Raw genomic sequence first — 13,316 nt, forward strand, 5'->3', positions numbered from 1 at the left:
CCTATCCTTGTTTGTGTTCATAATTCTCTTGATTGAGTTAAACCATTTCAATTGATATTTTATAGTGTGTCTTTTTTTTTTAATGTTGTGATGATACACTTTTGTTTCAGGTAAGGGTGAAGGTTGGTTCCTATTAAAACGTTTAAACCCATTGCAATAGTTTGCACCTGTCCTAAGTCTGGAATCTGATGTTCAATGGTTGTAGTTCATAAATGTTTCTCGTTTTTTATATAGATAAGACCATTGTTTTTCCCGTTTGAATTATTTTACATACAATAGCCATTTATAGCTTGCTGTTTGGTGTGGACCAAGGCTCCCTGTTAAAGACCATACTTTGACCTTAAATGGTTTACTGTTACAAATTGTGACTAGCATAGAGAGTTGTCTCATTGGCACTCATACCACATCTTCTTATATGTCTAACTAAATAAGAGGTGTAAAAATTACCGAATATATTTTCCAGGACACGTTTTTAACCATCTGTTCAGTCCTACTTTATCTTTCATTCTACCTAATATCTATTGTATATTCATTCCAGCCCATCAGCATTCTGAAATATATTATATATGTACGCTTATTTTATAACAATCTTCTCATGATCGATAGTGACTTAATTATTCAGTAAGGACCTTCCTCTCATTATATGTGATTAAACATCCAAGTAAGATTGCAATTAGTTGAGTTTTAATTTATCTTGATTATTATATATTAATCATCTTGAAACCCCTTTTCTACATAAATTTCAGTCTATTTTTAGAAACTAAGACATTGACATTGGGCATCATGACCTTGAAATCAAGAGGGATCTTCTCTTTTCATGTGACCATACAACTTAGAATGGTAACATTCCAATAAGTTTTACTTCATTTTTTATCAAGAAACCCAGGGGCGGATCCAGCCATTTTAAAAAGGGGGGGGGGGGGTTTCCAACTACATGTCCCTATTCAAATGCATTGATCGTCGAAAAAAAAGGGGGTTCCACCCCCCGGAACCCCCTCTCTGAATCCTGAGACCACTCATCTACCTTGGCCATTGTGACATAAAAATAAATTGAGATTTTTCTCCAGTCATGATTTTTATTATGTGATAAGGAAAAATATCCAAGAATGGATGTGATCTCTCTGATAATATTATCATTTGGAAATGACGTTTATACACAAATTTCAGGCAATTTCTAGTAACTGAACTTGACCTTCAATGTACATATAGTGACATCAAAATCAGCAGGGTGTGGTAGTAGGATGGTACATGAATGTATGGGGTTAAAACAATTAGTTTGCCTTTTTTTTAAATTGAAGTTTTGTTTCGTTTTGACTTGTTCAAATGAAGTACATTGTATTATTCTTCAATTGCAAGATAAAAATTTCCAGTCAAAAATCTTGTCCGCTTTTACCTTTTATATTGAAGAAAGAAAAAAATCAGTGATGAAAAATTTAGTTATTTTGTAAACTAAGTACATCTGTTAAGAACAGAATTCTTTGATCAATGTCATCATGGCATTATATTAAAAAGCATGGACATATCATCTTATCTTAAATTGTTACATAATGGATTATTTCACTGTAGTCAAATTTTGATATTGGCACATATAAAGTTTCTCAGCATGTTTCATTTGAGATGTCAGAGTAGTACTATGCTTAAAGCTATTAGATAAAATTTCTGTTTCATACTGTAAGATTTAGTTGTATAAAAGTTTAAAATGAAAGGTTAATAAATGTAAAAAAGGAAATACAAGAAGAGGCTCCCAGGAGCCTGAATTCCTCACCTGCTGTATGACTGATATTTATTTTCTCATTTCAAAAAAGTTTTTTATGATATACTCAAAATTTACATTTAAAGGGCTATAACTCCAAAATGGGTGGTTGTCCAATCTTTCCAAAACTTTTGCATGAGAAAACCCTTATCCTGCTGGCAAGTTTCACTCAAACAGATTTTCTCTAACTGCTTTGAATTCTGAGATATAAGGCCAAAATGTATTTTACCTTATGTACTATGTTGAGCAACAGTGGCCATGTATCTTTGTGGATCTAATCCCTGGATAAAAAAAAAAATTAAACAAGATATCCTATATATATACGGAACTTTGATTTAAAGTTTGGTAATATTTTGTTTTTAAAAAGAATTATTTTTAAAAAATACAATGGATGAGAGAGATGGACTCCAGGTGATGGCAAAGCCTTTTAGTCCAGGTGATCTAAACAGATTGAAAATTAATATTTATAATATAAGACAGACATACATGTATATGGATGGTTAAAAATTGTGGAAATGACAGGAATATCAAACTGAAAAAGACAAGGTGTGCTGAAAGGGTAAATTAACACCCTACTAATGACCCCAAATTGTCACATGGTAACAAGAACGTATATAAGTAAGTTGTAGCAAGGACTTATATATACGTCCCTGGTTGTAGTCATGACATATAACGGTAAAAATTCTTGCCAAATGACATTAACAGTAATATTTAGTTCATGAGCATACCTGCCAACTTTCACGATTTAGGCGTGTACTACACGATTTTGACCCTTTGTCACGATTGCACGATCGTGTTCTTGAAAAACCCTCTAAAACACGATTTGGTGAAAATCTACACGAAAAATAATGTTGTTCCCGATTTTGAACTGGAGGAAAATCGTGTTCAGCCAATGAAATTGTGTGTTTCTCATGATCAAATTAATCAGCCAATCAAAAAAGTTTTCTCTCAAGATTATTTTAACATGCTAGATATTGAACTTGTGTTGTATTCCTCTGTTTGTTGTAAAAACGTGAACATGGCAAATGATTTTTCATCTGCAAGGAGGTTCTTACACAGAATAAGAATAAAAGCATGGCTGATTGACAAACTTCAATGATGCAGTATTACCATGAATATAATAAATAGTAGTTTATTCACTAATTTATTGACATTACATGTACACTTGCTGTAACATAATTTTATTTATGCATTCAATCATCATGATTATTTAAAGTATGATGTACTATTCATTATTTTTCACATGGCCCCCCACCCACATCAACATGAGGAATCCCTTATATGAGGGACTACCCTTAGTCAAGGGGTCACTCTTGTAAAAAATAAATAGAAAAATGTAGATTTATTAACTTAAGAATGGGAAATGCTGACATTGTATTTGGAACAGCTTTTCTAAATGAAGAGTCATATTATTTTGAATAATAAAGAAGATATAAGGCCAAGGACATATCAAAATTCTTGGACAGGTGTTGACCATATAATACCAGATAGATCATAAGATGTATAGTTCTTTGGGAAAAGTTTCTTCAAATAATATGAATGTGTGCTCATTTGTACTTAAAAAGTGTTTTTTAATGTCCGAACATTGAGGGGGGATCCCTATAGTTGTTGTTCCCAACCTGATAAACTTCCTTCTTTGTGTATAATTTTAAATTGGAAAGGTCAACAACTATTTAGTATCCTTACACATGAAAATAATTCCTGGTCTTACAGCTACATGTTCATATTTTCTGCTGATATAATATTAAACTAGAATCATGCAATTAAACTTAAGAAAAAGGCATGTAAGCTCATCTTACAAATATGACACTTTTTCTAAACTACAAAACAGCACGCGCAAAGAAGTCGTCGCAAAGAATTGTAACCTTTTAAATTGTTGTCGCACGCTAAAACCCCCATGGGCATTTTCAAAAGTTGGCAGGTATGCATGAGGATAAAATGTACACTTTCTTTTCAAAGATAAAAAAATCAACTGAATTTCTCCCACATACCTGCCATCTTTTCAAAATGCCCATGGGGGTTTTGCGTGCAAGATGGCGGCCATAGATCTAAAAAACCTTCAAGGGGCCTGCATATACATTTTAATGTTGTTTTTTGGCTTCTTCATACTTTTTTAAGCCTACAGTGAGAGCCATGGTGTAGTGGTTAGTGCATCAGACTACTAACACAAAGGTTTCTGGTTCGATTCCTGTTCGGGATGAAGATTTTAGGAACTCAATTTTCGGATCTCCCTTGACCCCATTTGTGAGTATGAAGATTTCGAAAAAAGGGTAGGCTAATGCTGCTACAAGGCATCACTTGCACCCACAAAGTGGAGAGGGATTAATATAAGTTGCAAAACTTGTTTCCCAATCCACTATAAACATTTTGTTTGTTTAAATTGTGTACAAAATTGCTCTTTCAAAATTAAATTAAGTGCCTTCGATACAAATCGATAATGAGTCGAAAATTAAACGAGCCAAATTGATTTAAGTGAAAGTGTTGGTTACCACCTGAACTGTGACTATGAGAACAAGGGTCATAAGACAAATCGAACAATAAAGGGCAAACAATAGTAAGCAGGATCTGAAACCACAGGAATCGGAAGTTCTATCAATAAAATTCGGTAAATAATAGTCGACTATCAATAGATCTTCTCCAGAAGAATTTTATTGATAGAACTTCCGATTCCTGTGCTGAAACCTTGAACACAATCTACATTTATTGCAAAATAGAACTGCATAAAATATATTTACAAGTGACATTTTGGCGGGAAATATTTAAAGAGGATTGTCGTAATTTGTAAAAAATAATAAATACTGGATATATTAAAAGAAAAACACGAATGAAAGCTTTCAATTCCACATTATAAGCCAAAAAAAACTCACATTGGCGGTTTAAAGGAAAATAATTTCAATACCTTTAAATTACGACAACAATCTAGATTACGGCAGTTGTTTGGCAGCGGGTTTCCAAACTTCCGGTTTAATATTTGATTTTTTCAAAAGGTAAACAACAACTTTTTAAGCATTTGACTTTGATATTTCCCACCATTTACAAAACAAAATGTTAAACTAAATCATTATACTCCAGGCGTTGTAAGTGATATGGAAGAAAATGTTAGCAAACAAGTGATATGCCTTTTTAAAACTTTCTTCAAAATCATGTCCGATCTTGATTTGAGAAATCTTATTTGACACTATTTTCAAATTATTGTCAATTTAAATACACTAACATTTGCTTCCATCGTTATTGGAGAAAAAAAATGTCGTATTGCAAGTATTTATCTTCTTCAATGACTGTTCAGTACAAATTAAGAATGGCCTGATCATTATATGTTTTAGTACTACTGTACATAATATGAATTTGAACTACAAGTATGCATGCTTTTTCAATGAAAATTCTAATGTTACAAATACAATACGCTCTAACTAACATTAAAACCCTTCAGATGATGACATATTCATGTTGTGCACAGACTAACAAACTAATCCATGTTTGGTTGTTTCCTTCTCACTATACATGTACATTTGTGATTACATTTGTATTAGGGAATACATTTTGTAGTTATCACAGGTACCAGGATTATAATTTAGTACGCCAGACGCACGTTTGGAATCTGCAACACTTAGTTGGAGAATTTGCAGCATTTGAGCTATTGACATCATACAGTGAAGGAGAACACATAGCATTACTTCATTTTTCAAAAATGAATATTGTTGTTCTGTTTTAGACTTTCACAAAACCCAATAGGTATCCAAAATTTATCTGCTTTGTACAACGTATGTTTGCAATAAGTACCATAATACCAGTAAGGCAGTAGTGTTTAATAATTGGTAATGATGTTCAAAATATCATACCATCTTGTTGCTATTCTATCTCTCCTGTTCATCAAAGCAGACTCAAGAACTAATATCAAACGTGAAAAAGAGAAACAGAAATACCGTAGTGTTTCCGATTTTGGTTCTGTTGTTAGGGATTTAAGTTTTAGTTGTGACATTATTAAAGTTATGACGGTATATCAATGTAAACAAAAGAACGCTGTCATCAGGTCACATGTTTTTTTTATTATAACAACCAATTTTTTAAAATGAATTAGTATTGAGCTCCTTTCTCAGACTGAAAAACACACATTTTATTTAAAATTTCATGTATAAAAGACCAGAAAAGGAAGTAGATTTCTGCGCAGATCTGGAAATTAAAAACGTGACAAAAATTTTTTGAATGATTTTGAGTTCATTAGTACAATATTATGAAAAATTCAGAACATTTTCCAATTTTATTTTTGGATTTTTTGGATTGAATTTTCTACTGTTATAAGGGACTTCTTCCCATTTAAAACACATCCATTCTCACATAAGCATATTCATAGTGGCATACATCTAAAGATTCCTACAGATATTCAGTTTGGTACACAATACCACAGTGGAACCAACTCTCTGTGGTGTACCATTGATAGCTTCAGAGAACAGCTCATTTCAACTAGAAAACCACTTTTAAAAAATGTATGTCTCATCAATATAATACATGAAAATAATAATACTGTCATTGTACAAAGAGTCAAAGATGGTTAAGAATATAACCCTGAAAGTCAAGTGTAATATGAACATTTTATATATAATATCAAATATTTTCTACATTGTGAAATAAAATACAGGAAAATTGTAGAATATTAAAGATATGTTGTACTTTTTTTTTATCATTTTATCATGTATTAAAACTTTATTTTATTTTCCAGTCTTTGTTATACTATGAAGAACTTCTTGAAAAAAGGAATCTTTCACTAAAGAACAAATGGGCTGAAAAAGGCCAAAGAAATGGCTGGAATGTATGATTATGGTATGATCTTCTTGAGTTCTTTACATGTTGTAATTCCACTGAACTTTATTTCATAAATACATGTAACAAATAGTTCTCAAATTGTAAAAAGAAAAGCAATTTTCTAAATCCATGTTTGTACTATCATTTAAATATTATACAGGAGAGGTGTAGGAAGTTTCAAAGAACGATTAAAAAGACATATTGGTATTATTTTTTCTAGTAACAAGGTCTTTTCTCGAAAAAGATTTTTAGTTAAAAGTTTGCTCCAATAGTGTTTTATTTGCAACAAATGAGAAGATAATGTTAAGTTCATAATTTACCCTAGAAGCAAGAGGATTTCCACATTTCTGTATATTCATTCTTTGCGCTGTTTACGTTAACACTACATTGTCATTTTGTTTAAATCTAAATATAAAACTAAAAAATGAGACTTAATATATATATATTGTAAATTAAAAAAAATGTAAAAATCATGACTTTATGACTCACAGTTACACAACACAAAAATACTTGCAGTTACAAAACTATCAAAATATCAGAAAAAAATATTATTAAATTGAGCAATTAATGATACTTTACTAATGAAGGGGTCACCATAGTTCAACTCTTGCACTTCCATCAGATCATATGTTTGGCACTACATGGACATAAAAATAACTAATTTAACCTTGTCACATAAAGATGAGCCCTCGATTTTGAAATGTTTACCAGTTCTATATTAATCATATCAGAATTAAAGTCATAAGAAAACTCAATTTAAAAAAATAATGCATATGTTTTTTTATAACTCAATGAAATGTTTTTCATTATAAAACTACTGTCAATTCAGAAATTATTGCGTGCATTTATTATTGCGATTTTGTCATTTGAGACTAAAATGCAATTTTAATTTTTACGTTTTTGAGAAAAATCCTGTTTAATTCATATAAGATATTTCAAAATGCGAGTTTAAATTATTGCGTTTACAACTCAGTCGCATTTTCGCACTAATAAAAACCTCGCATTAATTTCTAAATTTAAATTAATATGTACATATACTTTTTTCTGAAGAAAAATCTTTAATATGTCCATATTTAGAAGAAGTTTACTTTATTATGATTGCTTCCTTGGAGGAAGCAATTTCCAGACATATTTTCTAGGGTTGGCAAAAACCCGGGTTTTATGAGTATTGCCCAGCCCAGTGGGAAATACTGGGAAAACCCGGGTTTTACTGGGTTTTAGTGGGCAATACTGGGTAATATAAAATACAAGTCTGAATTTTATAGAGGATTCAGTGATCAAACACAAATTTTATACATTTAAGATATATACAACCTTTTTTGTTTGTCTGGATTGGTAAAACTGTAAATCATAAAGCAAAAAACTTGTTTTTAAATAAATATAACTCCTATTAAGAATTAACAATAACATGTAAGAAAAATTACCTTTAAATAATGTATGTATGTACTGTCATTAATTAGTAAGTAATTATTCTGATTAGAATGCAGATTTGTTTATGTAACAATAATCAGCCCTTTCAATTTTATAAGTGTTAATGGCATGACCCCTTAGGGTGTTTATTTAGCAAATATGACATATGATTGTATATCAATTAAATTAAAAATTTACTTAAAACATTGCAATAATTTTTTTTCAAAGTATTGATTATTGAAACAATGCTTGGTAATTAACAAGGTTTCCTTAAAGGTGCAAATCTTGTATTACGGCTACATAGAAGGGAATGAAATTGAATTTTTCATTCTTTTAGAAATGACTGTCAATGGTTATCTGTTAAAAAAAGTATATATTTAGCTGTTATACTATGAAACTACACCAATACTTTACTATTTTATATTAAAATAAGCTTAAAAAATCATATTGCCCAGTATACCCCATTTCTTGGAGTATTGCCCAGCCCAGGAAAACCAGGGTTTTCCCACCCGGGAATTCCCGGGCGGGTAATACTTTGCCAACCCTGATATTTTCCGTATGCAGAGTGACCTCAGTGTGACCCATCTCGTAAAAATCCAGTGATCGCAATACGCATGGATGTCCTTAAAATAAACTATTATCTGATTTTACATGTTAAACACATGCTCAATATCCATACCTTTTTTGTTTATTGTTGACAAACAGGTGACAATCGTAAAACTTCGGCTTCAAAATTTGAACTTTAATTACCTGCCATATTTTCACAACAACAGTGACTGACTGAAATTTTTTTTTGAGGAATATACGAAATTTAGGCAAAAAAAATGATAAAATCATGCACATAAGACTAAGTTTTTGATGTTTGTATGCACGGGTTCAAGAATTAGAATAACATTATTTTTCACCGGTCACTCGTTTATTATGACTTTAAACTGTAATGATTTTTTTGTATTTATTTTTAATAATATGTATTTTACATTGTAGGTATTGATGATGTTGGTAGTCTGAAAGCAGAAATAAAAGCTTTGGCAGATGATTTAAAACAATGTCAGGTAATACAACTTGCAAAAGTCATAAGAGGGTAGTCTTATTTATTGAATTTTAGGAATTGAAGTAAGCATCATTCACATAAATGTTTTCAATCTTTAATTTTCTTGGTTAAATTCAGACATCATCGTTAAATTTTAAAAAAGTTATACAATTGAATAAGTGGTATGTATAATGAATGTGTGATATGCATCAATGGAGCAATAAAAATAATAGCTCAAAATAATAAATATATATAAAATGCCTTCAACTTGCTCAACAATCTGAAAATAAAAATGAAACATGTTATGGAATAAGTTACAAGATGGAATGAACATTCATTACGCTAAGGTCAGTAGAATTTTTTCATTAGGGTGCGCTTTATATTCAGGTGTGTTTTATGTGAGGAAAAAAACACTTCTTTCCCTAGAAAACAGCCCTGCACCTTATTTAGGGGTGAATTTTATTATCCATCAAGTACGTTATTTTTTATGCTAGTAATTGTCCATGAACTATTTGTAGGCTGACAAAGATTTTGTTTGGTCATTATGGAAGAAATTACAAGTTGCTAATCCAGACATAACACAGGCCATTAGCTTAGTCCTTCAGAGGTAAGTTATTGTCACCATTGTAATGTATTACTGTCATCATTGTCCCCATTGTCATGTATGACTGTCATCATTGTCCCCATTGTCATGTGTGACTGTCGTCATTGTCACCATTGTCTTGTGTGACTGTCATCATTGTCACCATTGTCTTGTGTGACTGTCATCATTGTCACCATTGTCTTGTGTGACTGTCATCATTGTCTCCATTGTCATGTATGACTGTCATCATTGTCACCATTGTCTTGTGTGACTGTCATCATTGTCACCATTGTCTTTGTGATAATGTCATTATTGTCACCAATGTCATGTATTACCATCATTTAAAAGCACACTTATTGCTTGTATTATGGTATGTCTCTGATTTGCCTGTTAGACCAGTTTGTAGACTCCTTTAGAAAAAAATAAGAAGACAACTCTTCACTAGATACTGAATGATGTAGAGGTAGATAATTACAGATCACAATGAGCAAAACCAATACCACAAAGTAAGCAATAAAGACCCTGAAATGACAAATATAAAACAGTTCATACAAGAAAACTGACAGTCTGATTTATATACATAAATATAAAACAAAAAACAAATCTTATATACAGCAACAAATTACAAACACTGAATAACAGGTTCCTAACTTAGAACAGTTACTGATGTTTGCTGGCACCCAACCCTCCCCTTACCTTCGACAGTGGTGTAACAGTGCAACATAAGAAGACGCTGAAAAAAATACAAGCTCATTTTCATTTTATTGTGTTTTGTTCAAACAGGGGTTTATGGAAGTGAGCTTAAAATTTCTATTTAGCCTGATTTGCTGAGGAGTGTTGTTTGATTTTTAATATGCCATTGATCCTATATTGATTGAAAATATAAAGCATGTATATTCATTCCATGTTCAAAAGTTTCATTTGACCTTGACATCAGTTTCATAATACATTGCAACACTAATCAATTTCAATAATTACAAGAAGCTAAACATTTCAGTCCTTTCATCTTTAGAATAATTAACCATATATGCCTAGTGTCTGTATTTTGACGATCCATGATCATTTTTTTTTATGTTTCAACTTTATTTCAGAGAGAAAGAAAAGAGTGAAATAAAAGACAGAAAAGTTTTGGAAGTTCTTCAAATCAAGGATGAGCGAATTGAAGAACTACAACATGCTCTTACACAGAAGTCTAGAGAGGTTGCAGAACTAGCTATCAGGTATGTTAAGCTTTGTGTTTACCATGTACTTTTTATCATGTTTTAAAGTTGTTATATAAGAAATGATATACTGAAGATTTCAAAATGATTAAATTAAGGGTAGATAAAACCTGCACACATTTTTTTCCATTTAGCCCTTTTAAGCTGACTATGCTGAAGTGAATGTAAGCTACTTTCCTATTTTGTTGACATATTCATATAAGAAGGCATTTTCATGTTATTTATTTTCAGGTATTTTTCTTTTCGCAAAGTTTGTGTAAATATATTGATTGCTAAAAATAGCAGATTTACAGTATATTTAAAATATAATCTTTGTACTATGTAGTACATGTACATATTTCGATTGTCACACTGAAAAAAGGTTGGTAAGTTCTTCTAACTTTTATCCCCAAGCTAATAGCCAAAAAGAACTGTTGTTCTGAATATTTCAAAATGCTTAAATAGAAAAACAATAAAATATTTATGGATATTGTTAGTGAGGGCAAACAAAATATTTACTTATTGGCATTATTGATGCAATAATTTTTTCCATTGACTTTTTTTTTTAATTGTTTATGTGAATTGATCAACCACAAGAAACGAAAAATTTGTATTTTGGTGATTATGCGGAATTTAATACATCTTGAAGTTCATTTTCGTAATGCAAGATATTTAATAAAAAGATGATTTTTGCTGAAACAGACAAGTAATTATTAGTCACTGTTTAAATATATATATTACTAAATTAGCTAATACAATTCAAGTATTGAATATATTTAGTAAATATAAAGTATACTTTTAATCAACCAGATTATCTTACTTGCAACATTATAAAATTCCTAATTAAATCCGATTAAACTGAAAATGAAATGTCCAATAAGTTGTTTCAATTTATCAATAAATGTTAAAGATCTATTGCTCTTTAGTAGATTTTCTGCTGTGAAACCACGATTTGCCTAGTGTTATCGAACATATGAAACCAGAGTCTCGCTTTATCTTTATTATTTGGCATGGTGATTTATAATGATTTAAATAGTGGGTTAAAATTTTGTCTTTTTCAAAAAAAAAAGAAAAAGTTTGTTTTATTAAACCATTTCATTACCATCTATATCATAGATTCACATACATGCCAACTGTCACTATTTGAGGGGGATTTCCCCCATGGAGGCTCCCAAATTGAAATTTTTAAAGAGCAATTATGTTCGCAATTTTAACAAAACAATTAATTGTACAATAAATTGAGGCTTATTAAAGTATGAAGAGGCCAAAAAACAACATTACACTTGGAGGCCCCCTTTTTTAGGAGTATGGCGGCCATCTTGCACTTAAAACCCCCACCCATGGGCATTTTGAAAACTTGGCAGATATGGATTCATATTTTTGTTTTTGTTTTTTTTAGATCAAATGTAAATGAAGATTTAAACAAGTTTCAAAATGAGGTTGATAGACTGAGAGAGAAAAATGCCAACTTAGAGCTACAGGTAACTTACAAATTTCCATCAGATTTAAAAGTTATGATCATTTTCTGCATGTAGTAACTAAGCTGTTCAATTATGTACATTATTGTACGACTGGTTTGTAAAATGTATAAGACGCACAAACATTTCACCTTGTATGACCTTGAGATGGATTAAAAGTAGGTCTATATTAGTCTGTTAGATCTTATATTTTTAAAAAGACTTTTAGAGAGCTGTGGTGTAGTGGTTAGTGCATTGGACTACTAACACAAAGGTTCCTGGTTCGATTCCTGTTCAGGATGAAAATTTCAGGAACTCAATTTTCGGCTCTCCCTTGACATCATTTGCGAGAATGGTCTTGAGGAAACGATGGTAGTCCGTCGGAAGGGGACGATAAATGGCTGACCCGTGTTTAGAGAGAGCCATATCTCTTGCACGTTAAAGACACCTTTGTAGATTTTGAAAAAAGAGTAGGCTAATGCCGCTACAAGGCAGCACTCGTACCCGCAAAGTAGAAAGGGATTAATATAAGTTGCAAAACTTGTTTCCCAATCCACTATGAATTAATATGTTTAAATTAAAAAGACTTCATTTCAAGGCTTGTTTGACATATTTGATGAAGGAAAAGTTGCTTACTTTCGACATATACTTATGATCGAGAAGCAACAAAGCCATGGAACAAGCTGTCTAGAGATGTGTTATTTAGACAAGCTATGGCTGTGTAAGAATGTAAAGGCTTAAAGGTTATTTCATAGTTCATACCCCAAATGAAATAACCATTTCATTGGACGAATTTGCAATGCTTAAGATCTTTTTTGACCAATCACATCTTTTGATATAAGCTTTTAGAATTTTAGCCACAATGCATTTGATTTTGAAATGGGGAATAGTAAAGTAGTTTCTGGGATATGCTTGGAAAAAACCCCACATTGAGTTGCAAATAAAACTAGTCAAGTCTGCTTGCAAACTCTACCTTTGTTTCCTCACAAAGGACTTTATGGTCAAAACAGACACCATTACAATTGGAAATCTTTAAAAGAAAAAAATGTTTAAAAAGGCAATGAAATTTGATGGGGTCTATATT

At 31.3% G+C, this 13,316-nt stretch overlaps 1 protein-coding gene across 4 annotated transcripts in view; it reads left to right on the forward strand.

Annotated features, from left to right (window-relative positions):
- The first annotated feature begins 4,665 nt into the window (after positions 1 to 4,665).
- Positions 4,666 to 13,316, forward strand: part of LOC134715782 (centlein-like) — a 58,886-nt gene continuing 50,235 nt past the window's right edge. For all 4 annotated transcript variants that reach the window (XM_063578222.1, XM_063578223.1, XM_063578226.1 and 1 more), the window contains exons 1-6: positions 4,666 to 4,740; positions 6,471 to 6,571; positions 8,948 to 9,015; positions 9,512 to 9,600; positions 10,668 to 10,796; positions 12,175 to 12,256. In XM_063578222.1, the coding sequence (XP_063434292.1) occupies positions 6,550 to 6,571; positions 8,948 to 9,015; positions 9,512 to 9,600; positions 10,668 to 10,796; positions 12,175 to 12,256 (390 nt within the window). In that variant the 5' untranslated portion in view covers positions 4,666 to 4,740; positions 6,471 to 6,549. The remainder of the gene's footprint in view (positions 4,741 to 6,470; positions 6,572 to 8,947; positions 9,016 to 9,511; positions 9,601 to 10,667; positions 10,797 to 12,174; positions 12,257 to 13,316) is intronic.

This window comes from Mytilus trossulus, chromosome 4 (genome assembly GCF_036588685.1).
Source record: "Mytilus trossulus isolate FHL-02 chromosome 4, PNRI_Mtr1.1.1.hap1, whole genome shotgun sequence".
Lineage (NCBI taxonomy): Eukaryota > Metazoa > Mollusca > Bivalvia > Mytilida > Mytilidae > Mytilus > Mytilus trossulus.